The sequence below is a fragment of the Strongylocentrotus purpuratus genome, unplaced genomic scaffold (genome assembly GCF_000002235.5).
Source record: "Strongylocentrotus purpuratus isolate Spur 01 unplaced genomic scaffold, Spur_5.0 spur5_scaffold_13, whole genome shotgun sequence".
In the NCBI taxonomy this organism is placed as follows: domain Eukaryota; kingdom Metazoa; phylum Echinodermata; class Echinoidea; order Camarodonta; family Strongylocentrotidae; genus Strongylocentrotus; species Strongylocentrotus purpuratus.
Window position 1 is genome coordinate 3408476 of NW_022145598.1, and position 21381 is coordinate 3429856.

The window sequence follows — 21381 nt, forward strand, 5'->3', positions numbered from 1 at the left end:
AAAACAACAAATCTTGGACGCGGTTACGCGGTGATAAGTCCCTCCCATGCAGTCAACACTTTCTTCTTCTTCGTTTCCTTTAAATTTGTTTTTTATTTCAGGTGCCCATGTCGCAACTTCCCGGGGGGAAATACTTCCAAAGTATGACTCATACTTTCATAGAGATTTTCATCGTTTCTACTTTCTACTATTCATTCTTTTACACCGGGTGCATATATTCCGCTGGATCGCTCTATAACACACTTCTCTCTCTCTCTCCCTCTCTCTCTCTCTCTCTCTCTCCCCCTCTCTCTCTCTCCCTCCCTCCCTCCCTCCCCCTCTCTCTCCCTCCCTCCCTCTCTCTCTCTCTCTCTCTCTCTCTCTCTTTCTCTGTCAACACAAACATTATTTCATTGATTTTTGTATGAGTGTATAATGTGTATCGCAATACCATGTAACACGAAGAATTTCCATTGCTAAATGGACAATAAATATGAACCTTATGATGAACCTTATGAACCTAATGAACAGGGGCGTACGCAGGATTTTTTCAAGGGGGGGGGGGGGAGTTTAAAATCGGGCCCAAAATATTTTGCTCCCGAAATATTTAAAATCGTGCCGGCCAAAAAGTCGCTCAGTGGGGGGGGGGGGGGGGGGGGGGGGGAGGGGGGTAAGCGGACACTTTTTTTTTTTTTCGAGTCCAAAAAAATTCGCAACGACTCAGCCAGCCGAAAAGTCGCTCAGTGGGGGGGGGGGGGGGGGGGGGGGGGTAAGCGGACACTTTTTTTTTTTTTGGTCTTGAAATTTGAAAATTTGACATTTTTCTTCGTTGGGGGGGGGGGGGTAAGGTCAACTTTTTTTAGTTGTTTGGCCTGATTTTATTTTAAACTTTCGCAATTTTGTTTCTCTTACATATTATTGTTATTCTTAAATTTGATACAAAATAATAAACTCATCACAATAAGTTTGGTGTGCCATTTAATATAATATATATGTGGGAGTACCCAGGTCGATGTAACTGTCGGGGGGGGGGGCATTTTAGATGGATTCTCACAGCCATCCTGGGCCCCGCCCACCCAGACCCACCTAACTGATTTAATTATGCTTTAATAACTACAGGTTATACGCCAATCATCAAGTGGCCTATTCTGGAGGGTCTCATGCTTAGTTTTGGGGCGAGGGAATTCCCTTAATTTCCCCCATTAACTTCCTACCCGAGAAAGTTATAAAAATAATGAAACCCTGTGAATGATAAATTTCATACTCACTTCATGAAGTGAAGATTAATAAAACAAATTAGCTAAAACCAGCTCCAGGGAAATCAGAATCTCTATTTGGAATGGCGGCAGAGATCAGTTGGAGAAAAAAAGGCAAGAGCGAATTTGTCACAATAATGGTAGATGACAGAACTGCTTGTGTGTAATAAAAAATGGGGGCCGCGCGGCACGCGACGGCGGCAATGGAGCAATAATCATCGCCCAGTAAAGGTAGGCCTATGTACCAAGAAAGGGGCGAATAGCACCCTAGCCTCATTTCCTATCCCTTAATTTTGTATTTGTCCCCCTTCAGGCGCACCGGAAGCAGTTTGGGATTCCAGGGGGCTCACTTTCCAGGGGCAGTGGCGTAATTAATGAGCAAAAACGTTTGGAAAGGGCCGGGGGGGGGGGGGCAGTAGAAAAATCTGCATCACTACCACTCCTACATGCAGGGGCGTACGCAGGATTTTTTCAAGGGGGGGGGGGGGTTTTAAAATATTTTGCTCCCGAAAATTTGAAAATCGCGCCGGCCGAAAAGTCGCTCAGTGGGGGGGGGGGGGGGGGGGGGGGGGGGGGGTAAGCGGACACTTTTTTTTTTTTTTTTGGAGGCCAAAAAAAATCGCAACGACTCAGCGGCAGAAAAGTCGCTCAGGGGGGGGGGGGGGGGGGGGGGGGGGGGGGGGGGGGGGGGGGGTAAGCGGACACTTTTTTTTTTTTTTGGTCTCAAAATTTCAAAATTTGACATTTTTTACGTATGGGGGGGGGGTAAGGTCACCTTATTTAGGTAGCCGTGGGTATAATTTTTTTTTTTTTTTTTTTTTTTTTTTTAAATAAAAAAAAAATAAAAAAAGCCAAAGGGGGGGGGGGGGTTTTAGGTTTTTTAGGGGGGTTTACATACATTAAAATACCAAAGGGGGGGGGGTTTGAACCCCCAAAACACCCCCCCCCCCCCCCTGCGTACGCCCCTGCCTACATGTTACATGAGTATTAACGATCAGGTAGAGCGTAAATTGACGTGGGGTCCAGGGCCTGAGCCCCCGGAAGCCCAGGGTTTTTAGGCAATAAATTACGGTCAGATAAGCATATTTAGATACTTATTTGTGACACTGGCAGTTCACTAATTGGCGGAGAGTCTCGGAAACAGAGCCCCCGGAAGCTCAGGGGTTTTAGGTATTTAATTATGGTTAGATGAGCCTACAGGGGCCCTCTTTAAGACCATTGATGTGGTCCTGGGGGCAAAGCCCCCGGAAGCTCAGTTTTAATATTTAACTACGGTTAGATGAGCATATTTTGATACCTCATTTGTGACATTGGCAGGTCCCTTATTTTTTTTCTCTCTCTTTCTTTCTTTTTCTCTGTAAAATACTTTTTTTTTAAAGTGAGGGGGGCTCGAGCCCCCGAGCCCAGCCGTTCTACAGGCCCTGACATGAAGGCTTCTAAATAAGCATATTTTCGCCCGACTGTAAATTTGGGAATTTCTAATTTTTCAACAAACGCATAAGAAGCTATGACTTACAAAAGAATTGAAAGAAAATACAGGAAAATCATGTCCTTGTAGCAACATTTTGTAAATCACTAGTATCGAATAAGAAATAACCCCCCCCCCCCCCATCAGTACCCCAGCATTCAGGGGCACATGTCTTCTCACCCCTATAACAAAAATAGACACGCTTTCCCATTCTCTCACAATGATTTATAAAAACCTTCATTGATAAATATAGGTGGCATGCGCAATTTTTTCCTGTTACTTTGGAATTTTATATGTGATTTAATTCAGGTTTTTATGATTATTATGCTCTTTTGGGTTACAAATACGAACCATCTTTACTCCTTTACTGCTTTTTTTTTGGGGGGGCGTTATTTTTTATTTTGGTTGGGGGCGCCTATGTCCCCCTCTTCTTTTTCGGGCCATTCATGGTATTTTCTCCCCCCCCCCCCCCTGCCTTGCCTTGTCCCTTTATTTCCTTTCTTTTACTTTTATTCTGGGCTTTTTTGCATTTTGGTATTTGGGTTACCCCCTTCAAATATAAATGCAGTTCTTCCCAGACAACCCCAAAACTTTCCGCCATAACCTGTGCGATTAAATTTTGCCTTCAAGATAGAAAATTCCTCGTATCTAAGTATTTCATGGACACCATAGCTTCAATTAATACTAACAATTAGTCCGCTACGTTCGAACAACTACAGAAGATAACAACACCAACAACCGAAACCAAAACGACTCTCTCGCTCTAGCTCTCTTGCAGATTTTATGAAAACTTTATTGTTTTGCTGGAGAAACACAACAACTTGGAAGCTTCAGACGCTAGACTTTCAAATCAGATGTCATGGAGAGTCTTTCGGGAGGCCTGTCTGTTATCGTATGGGGATGCACAGGCGGAATTCTTCTGGTAAATTAAATTTGTTTTTGGAAGTGAGAAATTGAGAATATTGTGAGAATATTGTGAATCTAACACTTTGACTTTACTATTGTGACGATGTGAGAGTGTGAGGGAGTTTGATGTTGACTCTTTAGCTTTTGTCATGTCAGTGAGAGTGAATAGTCGAACGTCTCTTTTAATATTAACCCACGGTTTACATGGTTTATGATCTGATGATTTTAATTATATTTGTTATAGATATCTTGACCGGCTATGTGAGATATGCAGCTACATGTATGAAGGCATTGAAGGGGTGACCAAAGTTCGCGGATATTTTTCTTTCTTGCACATTACATAACATCCAGATCAGCATATATCATGTTCCATACATCATAAGAATCGTTATTCATGATAATCAGATTATAGATCTAGGCTGTATTTACTTCGAACCAATGATATTAGACGAGAATATCGGAAGGCATACCACTACCAACGTCTGTCCAAAAGTGTGACCTAAGTTCACGCATGATATTTACTGCCCTCTTGTGATGGGCTTTATAGATATGTAAACATTCCAAAAAGGGACATAGTTTCAATCAGAAGCCGAACTTTGTATTGAAACTTTGAAAAAGATAATTATTTCTCTCTATCATTGAAATTTTGCCTGAAAAATACCCTTGTCAAATTTTGCAAATAAAAGAAAATATTTTTCATTGTTTGTTTAAAAAGTTTATCATGTGTCTCCTTTTTATATGTCAGCCAGCATACATAAATTCTCGCTCTTTTCTCTCTTTGTCTCTCCACTTTCCCCTTTTAAATTTGTATTCTTACGAAACCCATAGATTCATTAAAATTCACAAACACAGATACGGTGGAAGCAGGCGCGCATGTTCCGTTTTTTGCGTAAGAAATTGGAATTTTATCATTATTTTTTGGAGTCAATCCCTCTAATAAACTGATTTTCATATAAAAACAAAAACCAATTAGTTATGATAATAAGCTTGAAGAAGCTAGCTTATTCACATTTTTATGTTGCATTTTGACCTTTGGAGTTGTCGACGGTGCGTGCTCAAAGATTTTGTTGTCTCAGTCCCACACAGGCATCGCGTATCTTAAGCGCTTTAGTGTTAGCATGCGAACTTTTGTCACACCGCCATATGTGATAATGTGAGTAGGTCTATAAGTAACTCTAACACAAAGTTATCTGCAGTGCAAAGTGCAATTAGTCTGGGGAATTCCCACACCATGCACCAGCAATACTACGCGGCATAGTGGTTAATGCTAATGCGTATTGACTGGGAGTGGGAATACCCAGGACAGGCAACTTCACATTGATTTATAGCTATACATTTACAGAGGTTTATATGCAATAATTCGTAAAACTTCAACGACCTAGTTTGCTAGCCAATATGTAGATCTGCTGCTATTAATGCATACAATTCAGTTAATCCGAACGCAAAAGCGATGGCTTTAATTTTCGATAAGCGGCCGGACACCCTCACCCCCCCCCCTCCATTCCCGCATCATAGACCTATTCTAGGTCTAAAATAAATGGGTCTAGATATCTACATCTAAATTTGGGTCTAGATTCTCTAGAACTAGATCCAGGAGATCTAACATTACTTAGTTTAGTAGACTCAAGACTAGTTATTATCTAAGGTAATTGTCACCTGACTTCTAAAATACTTTGAAAATTTGGCTCAAAAAATTGCCAAAACTTGACAATTTTGAGCATTAACTATTATCAAACCCAATGAAACTAACAAAGTGACTGTTTTATCTGCCTGTCTGTCTTTGTATCCATGATAAGCTGCTCCTCCTTGCAGTATTTTGATACATCTTTAGCTTTAAATGGAAAAAAAACTGATTTCATATGTTTTGTCTGTCTGTCTTTGTTTCCACGATCAGCTGCTCCCCATTGCAGTATTTTGATACACTTTTAGCTTGAAATGGAAACAAACTGATTAATATGTTTTATCTCTCTTTCTTTTTTTTCATGATTAGCTGCTCCTCATTGCAATATTCTACTACATCTTCAGCTTGAAGAGTGTACTCCACAGTGAATGTAGTTCTACTACTACAGGTGAGCATTTTAACCTTAATTTCAATGCTGTGGCAGTAGAGTTAACAACTAAATTATTCATAGTTTTCATTCCCCTTGTAAAATTGATGTGTTTTTTTTTTTTTTTGTATTTTGTAACTCCAGAATGAAGGATGGACTGGTTAAATTAGAGCTTTCATTGAATACTTTTAGATGTAAGCTTTCATATGTCACATTCTCAAGAAATATAAATGAGGACAAATCAATTTTTCACATACTTAAAGACTTCCAAAACTTGATAGGGTGTGAATAATTTAGTTGTAAACTGTATCTTTGGACAAAGGAAAGGTTGTCTTTCTTCCCTAACTTGAAGATGGCCTTCATGTATATATGTGCAAATTTAGATGTAGTCAAGTCTGTCTATTGAGGCCACCCAAGGAAAATGAAAAGTAGCTACTGTAGAGAGGTAGCCTTTCTAGACAGGTTCTACAACACAAATTGATATCTCAAGGGATACAAAATACATGGTCACTATAGACAGGCAACCTTTATAGAGAGGTGGCCACTAGGACAGGTTTGAGTGTATCATGAAACAGTTTTTCTATCAAGATGAACACGGAAATAGGCAATTTGATTTGAAAATGTAATTTCTCTGAAAACAATAGACTTGGCGTGAATGTTGTCCAAAAAAGTTTTAAAATGGCAAATTTTGTATGTAAAACAAATATTTTGAATCTTTCACCGTGTTGCCAATTAAAGGATTATGAAGCTTGTTTTCCTTTGAAAAATTCCTAGCATCACATGCAATATAGTCATGAAACAAAACTGGATGCAGTATATGCAGAATTTGTTAACCTTTCTTCTCTTGCATCTGGCATGATTTTAGAGCTCTGAATCAAGCCAAACTTAAAAATGTGGAATAATTGTTTCAAAATGGTTTACATGGTTTGATGCACATAGATGTACACATGTATATCCAATGTTTGTTTGTATTCACAGCCATCTTGAGCCTGTGTGCGTCTGTACTGACGGTCACGCTGATTCCTGTGGATATTTTCTTGGTTTCTTCCATGAAAGATACAAATGGAACATTTGAGGTAAACTGTCATATTCTCCCTGTTATTATGGTAGAAATGCTATTTGTTTTGTTTTGTCTTTTACTGTACTATAAGACATTAATCTACATTTGCCATACTCCACCCAGTTGACTATCTGGTAGGAAGAAGTTCCTTGAATGCTTGAGCGCCTTTCATGGTAGTTCGGATGAAGCCAGGGTAATGATATGATCGCAGGGCCCATAGGGAGAACAGTATGAATACTGATGAGGCTACCCTGGGTAAACAAGACATATTATTATTATTATTGTTATTATTATTGTATTAGGTTTTACTGTGATACTAAAGTGCACTTGTAATGAAAGGCTCCATTTGTCCCTGACTCAACCAGTGATGTATGATATTCAATGTTTTCCTCAAGATTTTTTACTTGATTGAGTAATATTGTTGTTATTGTAATGAACTGCATCGTGTGCCTTCAAAAATTGTCCACCACTGGGTGTATTACTATCCATTTCCTTGATAGGATTGGGCTGCAGATAACACAACCAGGGATGAGGTTCAACAAGACATGCAGTATTGTTACTACGGTAGGTACAGTATGCAGCAAGAATAATGATTCCATATTTAAACCATTATCTCCTGGTACCGGGTGGTTCCTGTATTAAGTCTATGGGAATGAGAGAATTCAGAAGTCAATGAGTTAAAGAGAATATACTAAAATGAAAGCATATGGTCCTATAGGGTGAAGACATTTTCGCCATGTTTGTCATGATTTCAGGTAGCATACTTTTTGTTTGTTTTTGTGTGTAGCTTCCTACCTGAGTACATGAGAGGCTTTTCACATACAAAACTACAGTTGTACAGGCATTTAGAAGTTAAAGACATGTATGAAATGAATTCTTCCTGTGGTTTCCTATAGTATCATTGAAAGTAATGGCTTAATTTTGATACCAATGTTAAAAAGCTTTCCAAACAATTCCCAGCATAAGTGGAGCATGTCCTTCGTAAAAAAAAATGTGCACTAATGTTATGCGTAGGTCTTCCTTTTACAATGTATCTCATTGCCTCGTAACCAAAGTATATAATCTTGTTTTTCCTCTTGTTGTTTTGACAGCCCTGTACTGCTGCAATGCATTCTTCTTGTTTGTCATCATCCCGTTTGTAATGTTCTACTATGAAGAAGGAGACGAAGATACCACAAGGGCAAAGGTAAATTCAAGAATCATAATCCCTTTTTGATGATGACTACCGGTATTTCATAATCTCCTGCATAACGTATGCTATGATTAAACTGAAAGGGGACCAGTCACCAAAAATAGTTTGCTCTTTATATTTTGGGCTCCGTGACAACTTACTCTATTCAAAATCTATTCTTGAAATGTTCCTTCTCAATTAAAAAGTGCTGCAAATTTAAATACAGTCTTTGTGTACAGCTATGTCAAAGATATTTACAAGTAGGCTAGTCAACTCATTTATTGTGTGCGAAGAAGTCAACTTTAACTTTAGATTTTTGTATATAAAATATTCATACATGTATTTCTTTTATGTCTTATCTTTCTAGCGATGCTGTACCGCTACAAAGTATACTGCGGGTTTCATTGTGATTGCCTTTATCCTTCTACTGATTGGGTAAGCTGAAAAATACAGGTGTATCGGCCAGTCTTGACCAAAAAAAAATAGAGAAACATATTTATATAGGATAAAGAAATAATTTGGAAAGCTGTTTTTTATCATGGTCCTCATCAAGGACATACAACAAATACCGTAAATCTCAGTGTATAAGGCGCACTTTTTTGCCGCCGAAAAAAATTAAAAGTCGGGGTGCGTCTTGTCTTATACACAGGTACAGAATTTTTTGTTTGTTTATAGTTTCGATTTATGGCGCTTTGCCTGGCAATGTCTCCCAGCTCAGTAATCAGTGTGGTGACTCACCACTTGGAAACTACATGTACAACAACACTCAAATTTGTCTGTCATCTTGGTTTGAAAGTAATCTTTCTAATAGATCTCAATATGAAGTTTATAAAAATAATTCCTCAAATTTTTTCTATAACAAATGGTGTACCACAAGGTTCTATCCTACATGTAGGTACTCTATTGTTTTTAATTTACATTAATGATCTTACACATTCTTCTAAAAACGACATTGTGACTATTCTTTGTGACAAGTTCACAAGCACAAATCAGAGCCTTCAAGTGCACCTCGATGTTAAATGAAGGTCCTTCCCCACATCCAAATGATAAACAATGATGCCTCAGAATGTGAATCATGATGCTGAAGACATTAGGTCTATTTTCAGTCTGTCCATCCAATATCTATCCTTATCTTGATATATCGAAGAATATGAGTGCAGTGAATATATAGTACTGAAGAGATGCAGTGAAATACTTTGATGAAAGATCAAGGTAAAACCAAGAAGTATAACAGCTTTTAACCCTTAGCCTTTGGGAATAAGGTGGTTTCTGTAAGGCTATCTATCCTGTTAGAACAAAAGAAGTCAATAGTCATCAAGATTAATGTTAGGCTTAGGTTGTGCAATTTGGGTAAAGTTAGGTGTAGGATTAAAGGGAAAGTCCACTGTGATATGAAATTGGTTTTCTGTACAGAGCAAATTCTCACTACCCCAAATAGCGATTCTGCCGAGATCCGGGGAAAATCCTGAAAACGCGCATTGCATTATGGGATAGCTTTTCGACATTACAGCTTCCTGTGCAGGCGCTATATTACTAGGCGCGATAGCGCAAACGTAAAACGCCGTCGCCACACAACGTGTATGCACCGAATATGTTGTCTGCTCGGTCTTGTTTTTTTTTCGCAAATATTTCAACGTTTATTTGAACATTTCATTCGTTGTTTTTTGCGTCTTTTGACATCAGTGACGATGGTTTTCTTTTGTGAGGCTGCACAGTGCTGGGCTCATGATTCCAAGCGTAAGAACCCTGAAAAATGGGGGTGGATGAAGGCCGTGACTTGGGTGAAATTTCCCACCGAAGCTGGAACACGAGCGACATGGCTGCACTTGATTCGCCGCAAGGACAAAGTGAATTTGACCCAAAAATCGCGGCTTTGTTCGAGACATTTCGATAAGGAGCAGATTGATCCAGATGGTTATGCCAAAGGCTATCCCAAATACTTTTTCTGGAATAATTTTGGTCTCATTGGAGAACACAGGCGCTAGCGCCAGCGGGATGGGACTCTATACCGGAAGTTGTAGTGACGACCCGAGAGAGTGAAAATTACCTCGTCTCACGAATTTCGAGATTTTCGTACCTATTTAGGGTAGCGAGAATTGGAGAGGAGCTGGCATGATAAGTCACAGTGTTGTCAATTTGTGTTTAACTGATGACAACTTCAAAAATTCATAACTTTCCTATTTTCAATTGGATTTTGACCAAACTTTCACTAATTTGTTTCTCTCATTTTTCTGCGCTCATTAAAACTAACTTAATATCAGGGTGGACTTCCCCTTTAAGGTCAGGTTAGGTGTAGTATTTGGTCTAGGGTTGAAGATTTTGATTAAAGGGATAGTTTAACAATGCTAAATCTGAGATGCATGGCCCTACGTGTTATTAGTGTCTGTGATATGATGTCATATTGAAGCAAACAGTTTTCAAAATTTCTAATTCCAATCATAAATATCTTGATAATCAGACAGGCGATCAGCTTGTAAAAGTCATGGGGTTCCTGACTGACCTAAAGGTTTATAATTATCATTGCAGCATGAGCTAAAGCCAGGGTTTTGTTTCAGAATCTGAGACAAAGTTGCCGGATCCCTTTAATGCAGGAAATTCAATGACTTTGGGGTAAATCGGAGCTCTGTGCTCTCTTTTCTTTTCTTGTTCCCCTTCTCTCTCTCTTCAGTGCCTTTGTTCCCTGGCAGGGGATTCCCCAAGAGGGGAAGAACTCTACCAAATGGGTGGAGTTCCAGTATCTCATCAATGAGTTTGGCAATGGAAGTAAGCAACATGCATGTATCATTCAAAATGAGCTTGAATGCATTATAATGTATTACTAATGATGGGATACCATTGTACTTACTTGGATAACTCCATAAGTTAGTGACCCACTTTGTGAAATTTTTGGAGTCCCTGTTACATAAGGAACCCAAACGTACTTGTGGCTCTGAGTAAAAGAGTGGAGTATGATTGTTAAGTGATTCTAGGTATGAGGATGCAATATTATGCTTGGAAATCACTTTACAATCTCACTCCACTATTTGAGTCTTTACAAAGAGCCACAAATACGTGTGGGTTCCTTATGTAACAGGGACACTAAAAAAGTCACAAAGTGGGTCCCTAATTTGTGGAACTACCCACTTATATTTTAGGTTTACGGAGTATAGATTTTTAATTCAACCTAAATTTTAATGCACATCAGTAGCGTATCCCAAGTAAAGAATATGTGTATGTTGTAAAATTATTCATGTGAACTTCTTGTTCGATAGGTTTTGCATTGGTCCATGTCCTGACAACAGAGGGTTTGAACATGTCTTGTTCTCTGGTAAGGCGGTACTGATTAAAAAGACAGAAACTGAAATGTATACAAGTCAAAGCAGGACTCGCATTAGGAAGAAAGATAACAAGAAGATAGGTTAGAAGGAAAAGAAAAGCAAAAATGAGAGAAGTGGATTGAAAATTGATGATTGTATAATTTATTAGCTTGATTACTTTCTTACCCCGACCTACATGTAGCTGAGGTGTTAGCCCTTGATAGACCTACAGCCTTTGCTAGTCGTGCACACTGATATACTCAATTATCATGTTAGATTTGCATCGTTCTTTATGGCATTCTCTTGTTTCTATTGTTGTATTTCGATTTTGTTCAGCATTTAATTTCTTTATGAGTTTTGTGTAAATAAATGAATTGAATTGAATTGAATTGAATTGAAAAACTTTTTGAAAAGACATAAAATAGACATATAATACTTTCTTGGGCTATAGAGGTGTAAGTAAGAAAGTGTACAAGGAAAAAATTTACACTTACAAAGAAGGTTGAGTTCTGGAGAGAGGTGAACAATAATTTTTGAGTGTTATCATTGTTATTATGCAAGTGTGGAAGAACATCAGAGAAAAAAAATGTTCTTTTGAAAACCATGGCTCTTCAAATACCTTCATATTCTAAATATGACAAGTAACAGTTTTAAAATAAGGCCCACATTTTTATGCCACATGTTTCTTTCTGTGTACAGTGCTTGTAACTTTACTAAGACTGTGCCAAATTTTTTCTCATTTTGATGATTTCAGAACCTTGCAGTACACACCAATACTTATATGCTACATGATCAACCTTTTCTGGTCGGTTCCACGCCGTTTCTTTCACAATGCAATTACATGACCAGAACTCAAATTTATCTTTAAGGAGGAATCATCTCAACAACCATTTTTCTCTCTATTTTTTCATTATTTAAAGAGGGATTTGATGCTCTTTACTTTCTGATTGGCTTCATAGCCTTGATAGGAATGGTTGGCATCATCTTCTATATGGTGAGTTACAGCTTTACCTCAACAGAAAAGTAAAAAGCGTAAAACAATTTTCATTCAGTGCCATAAAGGTCTTTCGTAATACTGTACTTTATTATTTCATAGATTTCTAAGATGTACAGGTATGTTAGTCTCAGATGAGTTAGAAGAAATATGAAATAGCACAGATTCCAAAGATGACAAAGTAAAAATAATAATGCTGCCATCACCAAATACCATTGTCATTTTTGCCAAAACCGCAAATTATGGCTTGTCAGGTACTGTTGGAACATGTTACAAATTTTATGCCTGAATTTGTATGCATTTTCGGATTCCCACATGTTAGGCTATCGGCATGGCAGCCATTCCTATAGAGATGATTAAAGGAACGCAGAGTGTGACTGATGAGCTTGAAGAGACAGACTCTGCCATCCAGCACACCATCAGACGTCGCAATGCCATCAAGAAAAAGGTCAGTTTTCATAGTTTGATCTGTTAAATATTTTTATTTTAATTTAATTATTGTTTTCACATGTATGTATGTCTCAGTTTACTTACTGCAATATGACAACATCACTCACATCTTAAAGACTTATCTCATATGTCTCTATGTCTCTAATTTTCTTTTGTTTTGTACATGAGGAGAAGGACAGCAATAGGAGGAATGAGAGGTTTTACTATCAAGATGAATTGAAGAATTACTGAATTCCTCGCAATTTCCTTCTCTTGAGAGAGCTTGTAAAGCTATCCAAGATAGTAACAAACAAGTTATTAACAAACATGTAATAAGAAAGCTTTGAACCCATTAGCAACTAGAGATTTTGTAAAAATGGCCTATTACTCACTGGAAGATGTTGCAATATTGCTCTCATTTTTACATTGTTCTGAACAATATGAAACATGCGCTATTTTTCTATGCAGAGTCCTACTGTAGACAACGTAAGGATTATGCATGTATAACATTATCACGGTAGACCCCATAGACGAATACTACAGCTCGTTGGAAACGGATTCACGGTTTGGGCGGTTCAGTGAGTAGAAGGAGGGGTGGTTTCGGGAAGTTGAGTTGCTAAAGGGTTAAAGCTTTCCTTCACATATAATGGATCACCATGGATCAGAGATGGAAAGAGCACAATTCTCATTTGTTCATTTCCTACTCCAGTACCATCGTTCGAGCAGTTCGACGTCCAACCGTGACCGTGGCCGGCTCCAGCAGCTGGATGACGAAGAAGAACTGATCAAAAGGAGACAGCGCCATCTCAAGGGCAAGAAGGGATCGCTGAGCGCTCGGTGCGGCAAATTTTGGAGGCCGTTTGAGATCATCGCAGGAATCTTGCTGATTCTCTTCTCGTTTCTCTTGATCACTTCACTCTCCATGACCAGGTACATTTAGATGCAGTCTTTGGCACATAGTTGAACCACCTTAATCGGGGAACACCTGTTTATAGAGACCATTTTAAGGTTTCCCTTTGAACAGTGTTTCTTGTTGAAACCTGTCCTGAAGTACATTTACCTTCTCCTGTAAGTTCATGCAACTTAAAGGCATCGTTTAACAATGTTTCCACTTTTAAAAATCTGAGGTGCATGGCCCTACGTGTATCAGTGTCTGTGATATGATATACTATTGAAGCCTAAAAAATTGCAATTCAAAATGATCATGAAGTGCTACAAAAAAAGTAAAAATCTTTGAGTGACCAGTTTTACCATACTCATTTCCCCTAATAGACTGTAGTGTTATAAAAACCGTTCAGAAAACGTTTTTTGAAATTCCAATCATAAATTGGAATAAAATAAAATCTTGATAATCAAACAGGCTATCGACTTGTAAAAGTCATGGGAATCCTGTCTGACCTAAAGGTTTATAATTATGATTGCATCATGAGCTAAATCCAGAATTTTTTTTTCTTCTGAATCTGAGGCAAAGATACCCCATCCCTTTAAATACATTGAATGTTGTATGATCTTGTTGTTTACTTGATTTCACATTACCTTTATTCATGAAACGGTTTTTGGAGAATGAAAATGAATGTTAATATAATTATCTCTCCTTGTTCAGTTTGGACCGAGCCCTGCATTCCCTGGGACCTCGCAGTGGGTATGTGCTGACCAAGAGAACCTACCCCAATCCTGTGGACATGATGCTTCTCTATGCACAGAGGGTAAGCTCAACAACGGTCAGGTAGGGGTGAGGGGGGAGGGGGAGGGGGGAGGGGAGGGAGAGGAGGGTCGGTGGGACCTCGCAGTGGGTATGTGCTCACCAAGAGAACCTACCCCAACCCTGTGGACATGATGCTTCTCTATGCTCAGAGGGTAAGCTCAACAATGGTCTAGTGGGGTAAGGGGCGAAGGTATGGGTTAACTAGCCTTATTTAAATCCTGTGTACAGTTGCATTATATGATATAATACATGAATTCATAACACACACATATCTGAATTTGTTGATCAAAGGTGCCATAACATTGAATAAGCAAGTTTGCATATTAGCTCAACAGATAATCTATGAAAGTTATATTTCAGATGAAGAAATATGTCTTCAGGGGGGTGTTTCATAAAGCTGTTCGTAAAGTTACGCATGACTTTACGAACGACTTGTATAAGAAGTGCCTGATAGAATGCCCAAAGTTTTTTTCTGATATTTTCAATAACCTCGATTAAACTATGGAAAAATAATATACTTTGCATTAAAAATGTTTTTTATCATAAGAATGTTAATCTACATCTGCACGGTTCAACTTTAGTTGATTTTTTTAATAATGATTGAGCATCCATCCCATTTGGCTTTTCATATACAAGTCATTCGTAAAGTCATGCTTAACTTTACAAACAGCTTTATGAAACACCCCCCAGTTTTGTTTTGAATTGTTCTATGGAACCTAACTGTCTCAGATTACTGCATTACAGAGATAATAGCTCTGACAAAGATTGTGGGGTCTTTTTAAGCTTGTAGATGAACAACCAGTGTTCACATGGCAGTTTTAACTACTATTTGGTAAACTTGTTATGTGAGGATCATTGCTTTTCCAAAGGGCACTAACACATCAACTCGATTTTGAGCCATAGACGTCTTTTTTATTCCCATCCATAGAGTCACTTAAGGAAAGTATTTCTTGTTTAATAGTAATTTATAGGGTAGTTTTGTTTAAAGTAAGTTGCTAATTATCTTTAATTGTTATTGTTATAATTATGTATTATTATTGCTGTATGTTTTATTTGCCTTTCACTGTGGTTTGTTCAACGGTTAGAAAAAATTGTATTAAGCACTTTATAAATGTAATTTATTATAATTATGGGACCTCTGCTGTACTACTGAACCTTTGCGCCTCCTTTGTATTTATGTTTTCATAGAAAGAGTTTGCATCATTTTTCTCTTTTTTGAAAGGCTTTTCCTCTAGACCTTGTGATCTTCAGCATCATCTTGACCTACTTCTTCTGGACTTCTGTTGGAGGCATCAAGAAGATGGGCATATGGTGCTTCTGCATCAGAGTAAGGAAAAAGTTTATCTATAGTGAAGGTGGTGATGATGATGATGGTGGTGGTGGTGGTGGTGGTGGTGCTGATGGTGGTGGTGGTGGTGGTGCTGATGGTGGTGGTGGTGGTGGTGGGGGTGGTGATGATGATGATGATGATGATGATGATGATGATGATGATGATGATGATGATGGTGGTGATAACGATGATGATGATGACGAGGATGATGGGGGTGGTGGTGGTAATAATGATGATGATGGTGATGATGGTTGTGGTGGTGGTGATGATGATGATGATGATGATGATGATGATGATGATGATGATGATGGTGGTGGTAATGATGATGATGGTGATGATGGTGGTGATGATGATGGTGATGATGATGGTGATGATGATGATGCATGATGGTGATGATGACGGTGATGATGATGATAGATGATGATGATGATGATGATGATGATGGTGATGATGATGATGATGATGAGGGTGATTGCATACCTGCCAACCCTTCCGAATAATCCAGAATATTCTGATTTTCGAGATTTTTAGGACCTAAAAATTCAGAATATTTTGATTTTTCAAAATATCTGTGCTAAAGCCAAATTAAGCTTGTCTTTTCATGTTCCGCGATTTGAGAGTTCATGTATTGCATGAGTTGAATGGCAGCATGATCGAGCAGTGAATTTGTATTCGCTTTTCTGCACAGATTTACCTCGTATTGCCAGTTACACTGCCGCTGCATGAGCGAACTTCTGTTAAGGTACAGATTTATTGTTTTCAAGGCATACCGTGCGTGAAATTCCTAATTCTTATTTTCAAATGTTGGCAGGTATGTGATTGTATTGATGATGATGGTGATGATGATGATGATGATGGGGATAATACTTTTAATGATGATGATGGTGATATTTGATTCTTGTAAAGCAAATACCTCATGAAAATTCAACATCCATATGTGCTTCCAAAGAGCTTTGGAAATGACTTTTACGCTGGCTCTAGTGTTGGCATCTATAACGAGGACGTCAAATGAAGCAGCAGAAACTGAAACCCTGTAACCTTGTGATACCCAATCCATTAACTTATCCACAACACGTCTACAATGATTGAAAGGGTTCTAGGACATTGAAGGGGGTCCTGGACATCCACCCCGGATAACCACCCCTTGGACAACCACCCCCTAGGACAACTACCCCCTAGGGCAACCCTCTAGGACGACTACCTGCCGGACAACTATCCTAGGGGGTAGTTGTCCAAGGAGTAGTTGTCCTAGGGGGTAGTTGTCTAGGGGTAGTTGTCCCAGGGGGTTGTCCTCGTAGAGGGTGGTTGCCCTAGGGGGTAGTTTTCCTCCGGGGTAGTTGACTGGGGGTGGTTATGGGGGGTGGATGTCCGCCGGGTAGGTGTCCGGATCCGGATTAACCCTATTTTAACTGGGCTATTTCAGACCAGGTTTTTACTGAGGGGGGGTCAATTTGACCCCCCCTAAGATCTCGGCCGTTTCACCGCCGATCGCCGCGAAAATTTGCATGCATGTCAAGTGAAGTGTATAGAATACTATGGTAATTTCAAATTTTTGAAAAATTCATTCATTTTCATATTTATGGTAATTTATGCAAATAAGGTCATCAAATTCACATTGCTGCCCATAAATCATAGATTATTCATGTTTACGTATTCTTTTTCACTACATATATTTATTAGACCATTTGGAATAATAATACAACACAAACAATTGGAAGAGCCAGGTTATTCCTTATGTTATCTCTTGTTTTTATAATTTCTTATGTATTTCATTGTTTTTTTAACTTATGTATTTTATTGTTTTTGTTGTTTTATTTCATTTATAACTACAATTCAACTATTTTGACCCCAAAACAAACATCTAAACTTTAAACAAGACTGAATAACCAATGTTTTATCTATTTTTAGGAAAAATGACTTTTACATATGTTTTGTACACAAATCACGAAAATGAGCGATTTTCGGGCTGACATGCGAATACAAAAGGTCACGTGACCTTGTAACCGTAGGTCCGATTTTCGAAAAAATCGTTTTAAAAGATGCGTAAGACTCGAAATTAAAAAGTCATGAAAGGAAAATTTTAAATCTGCCGCGGTTTTGGAGTAGTCGCGAAATTTCTACAGGGGGGGGGGGTCAAATTGACCCCCCCCCCCCCCAGTTAACATAGGGTTAAAACAAATCATTTCTATACATGTATTTGTTAGAAGAAAGATATCTTTCTTGAGCAGATGTTTTCATTACGGTTATTTTCTTTTCCTCCTTTTCTTTGCAGTTGTATAGAATCCGTCCGAAGCGAACCAAGCCTCAAGCCTTGCTCTTCCAATGCTCTCTGGTTATCTGTATGATCATGGCTCTCAATACAATGCTCTACACACTGGCACCTGATTACTTGAGCTATGGATACCAGAGATATGTACCAGTAAGTGAGCTTCTCTGCATTTATTCCCCTTATTCATTTTTATGCTCCTTCTACCTTTCTTTCCTTTCTTCATATTTCATTTTATCACTGATTTTTGCTCTATTCCGCTGCTTTTGCTCTATTTCGCTGCTTTTCACATCTTATCTTCTTGCATATATCAATTTCCGTCCAATCACCTGGAGGTCTTCAAAACTGATGAAAATGTTATAAAATCTTCTCTGTTTGCAATGTGCCATTGAATGAATTTTCACTGAACTGGTACACATTGTATTGAATTACCCTGTTGCAGTAGTAATAGTGATTTCAAATGAATGAAATGCAATTATTATTGATTGAAAGTAGTTATATATCCTCGGTTGAGAATGAGTAGCGCTTCAAGTCTAATGGTTTTTTCATTCTCAACAGATGATGTATAGAAATATGATGAAATTGTTGTTATTTGTTTGTTTGTTGCTTGAGATTTCTTGGGTACATTTCACACAGTTTACATGTAGTACATAATCTACATACTACATCTACATTCCTTACACATATTATTCTGTTCTTCTATCTTCAGAGCAACGGTACAGAAGCAGTGCAGTGCAGTACACAGGCTGGCGATGGTAAGTTTTCAGACCAATTAAAAACAAAACTACCAAAGATGACCATATGGACAGCATGATCACTGTGTATACTATACCAGACTAATGTCCATTTTCTATACTACAAATGTATGTTCCTTTAATTAATATCCTATATGGTTGGTTGGTTGGTGGGTGCGGGTTGGCATCTAAATACTCGGGTGTCAGGACATGAAGTACGATTTGTCTTGATTACCCCCTGATTGTATAAAGAACATAATACTTAGTATATTTAAATATTTTGCAATACTTTATAACATTTATCACATTACATGGCTATCTATTCTGTAAAACTATTTTGATTTGATTTTTCAAAAGCTATTTTTAATGATTTGTATCTGCTAACATTACCTGTCCTGCATGGACCATTAATCAGGTCAAGTCCTGGGCTTTTCTTATTGTGTTCTTCTTTTCTTTGTATGCCCTTGTCATACAATATCTGTTCCTTTATTGCTGAAGTATCAGTAAAGTGATGTACCAACAACAACAAAAATAAAAATGTATTAAAAATCCTCTATGTTTATGGGTTTTCCTCCAACAACAACAGAGTGTGTCATGACTGTTACAGTGACGCTCATGTCCAAGTTCCTCTATAAGGTCTGGTTCTTTGGGGCATGCTTCTACTGGGCCACATGGGGCTTCATAGGGGTAAGTATATTGTGACTGCATTGCTTGATGATAACAAATTAGTTGAAATTGTATACATTTGCTAATAAAATGATGTGTAAGGCTCAACCTTAAAAGCTTATAGCTGGGGGGTACCTGCTCCCCTACCAGTTTCTTTAAGATTCTTCTTACAACCAACATGTGAAGAGAAAAAAAATGGCATACGTATTGGTATCAGCTTCATGCCTTTTTATGTCTCTTCTCTTTCAAAAGCTCATAACATCATTATAATAATAATAATCTTTTAAAGTCCACTCCAAATTTTATTAAGTTAAACCGAAAATGAAAATTCTTTTTGCCCAATTGATCGTGAGCCCTGCAGCCACTGAGCAGCGCCAGATCGACATTGCTCTATCCCTTATTGTTGAACGCCAAACAAGGTAGCAGCAACTCCTGTCTTTTAACGTCTTTTGGTATGACGCGGCCGGGGTTTGAACCCATGACCTCACGGTTGTGAGGCGGAGGCTCTACTGACTGAGCCAACACACCGGTAGTATGCAGGGTTCTTTCAAGTACATACCACCCTTAAGACTAATACCAAGCTTAAGAGAATCAGGGGTAAATTCTCCCTGTCAAGAGTAGTGACAAAGGAAATGAATATGTCAGTGCATCCTCTCAACCTGCAAAATTCCTAGGACTCTCCTAAACCATCCACTGGGTGCTGCACAGTGATTTCTATCAAGGATGAAAACAATTTTTATCGTGGAGCTTGGTTATAAATGTATCATGTTTATTATAATTTCTATTTTTCTTCTATTGTATGATAGATGTTCCTCCTGAGCGTGGTCATCTTTCTCTTCCGCCGTCGCCGGTCAGCCATCGCTGGACGTGTGGAGGCTTCGGATACAGAGGACAGTGACGAAGAGATCCTAGATCCATAAGCTGGCAGTGCCTTCATCTCATTATATGCTTCGTTTATTACATACAGTTAACATTTAAATTATTCATACCCTTATCAAGTTTTGTTATTTTATACAGTATGTCAGAAAATTGATGTGTCCTGATTTGTGTTTCCTGAGAATGTGACATATTAAAGCCCCACTGCACTACTTATAGCTACTTGCGCTCTCTATATAGCAAACAATGCTTAAATCAGTGACCATTGGTCCCCCATGATCCTCTTTTCCTTATGTTAATTGAGAGCTGATTTGATGAGATAACCACCTGTCAGTGACCATGCAGGGAGGTCTAATCCCTCCTGGCCAAACTAGTGCATGTTAAAGCTAACATCTAAAAGTAATCGACAAAGGTCTAGTTCAACCAGTACACCTTTCATTCTTGAGTTACGAAGAACACAAACACACACACACAAAAAAAAATCAAATTAACAAGGGTATGAATAATTTAGTTGTTAACTTTATATTTTCTATTTGGAGCCAGAAGGGCGTTACTTTATCACAGAGTTATAAACGATCTTCTGGCTCTAAGCAGAGGATTTAATTATTTTCTTTTTGTTCTTATTATTGCTGCATAAGTTATTATTGCTACATTCAACTCGCTAGAGCTTGCACATAGAAAGTATCATATTATCCATTGTTAGTGAATCAGTGCATTTGGATTTCTTGAGTGTTCTGAATTCCTTTTTCTTTTCTTTTTAAATTTTTTTAAATTTCAAGCTCTTTATGTTCATGAAGCTAGCACAGCAATATACGGTATATGATAATAATAATAATAATAATAATAATACATTATATTTATATGGCGCTTATTACAATGTTTCTAAGCGCTTTACAAAGTTGTACTTAAATAGATGATGATGATGATGTAGCTGATAGAATACCTGTATGTTTCCCTAGGGACAAAATAATTGAGAGATAAATTCCTAATGAAAAAAAACTAAAAACTCTGGTGCTTATCAATACAAATGATGATCCATTGCATTATCTTGAAACTGCAGTGAAGATTTCATCTAATTCAGTTCAATTTATATTGATTATATTTAGAATTGCATGAATCCACCTTACTAACCAGGTGTTGTATGACATGGAATTTGTAGAATAAAAAAGAAACTACACAGTAACAAAATATTCATAT

The 21381-nt window shown here is 38.1% G+C and overlaps 1 protein-coding gene across 4 annotated transcripts; it reads left to right on the forward strand.

Moving 5' to 3' along the window:
• Nucleotides 1–3414: 3414 nt before the first annotated feature.
• LOC594425 (probable lysosomal cobalamin transporter) lies at nucleotides 3415–20457 on the forward strand. Of its 4 annotated transcripts, none has more exons than XM_030982723.1 (17): nucleotides 3415–3625; nucleotides 5600–5678; nucleotides 6636–6733; nucleotides 7218–7281; nucleotides 7809–7903; nucleotides 8256–8323; nucleotides 10557–10651; nucleotides 12105–12178; nucleotides 12501–12626; nucleotides 13317–13537; nucleotides 14211–14313; nucleotides 15535–15639; nucleotides 17915–18061; nucleotides 18618–18663; nucleotides 19229–19329; nucleotides 20115–20232; nucleotides 20285–20457. In XM_030982723.1, the coding sequence occupies exons 1-16, from the start codon at nucleotides 3563–3565 to the stop codon at nucleotides 20226–20228; spliced, it is 1599 nt and encodes a 532-aa protein (XP_030838583.1). In that variant the 5' UTR covers nucleotides 3415–3562; the 3' UTR covers nucleotides 20229–20232; nucleotides 20285–20457. The 4 variants fall into 4 exon arrangements, with proteins under 4 accessions (XP_030838583.1, XP_030838585.1, XP_030838584.1 ...); XM_030982725.1 differs by adding an exon at nucleotides 14401–14464 and having other exon boundaries at nucleotides 14211–14249; nucleotides 20115–20457; XM_030982724.1 differs by adding an exon at nucleotides 14385–14464 and having other exon boundaries at nucleotides 14211–14233; nucleotides 20115–20457.
• The last annotated feature ends 924 nt before the right edge of the window (nucleotides 20458–21381 follow it).

Bases quoted from the DNA above. Each gene is read 5' to 3' on its own strand.
- LOC594425 (XM_030982722.1), top strand. From the start codon at position 3,563: ATGGAGAGTCTTTCGGGAGGCCTGTCTGTTATCGTATGGGGATGCACA. The intron at 3,626-5,599 runs GTAAATTAAATT...TTTCATGATTAG, and splicing joins GCACAGGCGGAATTCTTCTG to CTGCTCCTCATTGCAATATT. The intron at 14,314-15,534 runs GTAAGCTCAACA...CTTTTTTGAAAG, and splicing joins TGCTTCTCTATGCACAGAGG to GCTTTTCCTCTAGACCTTGT.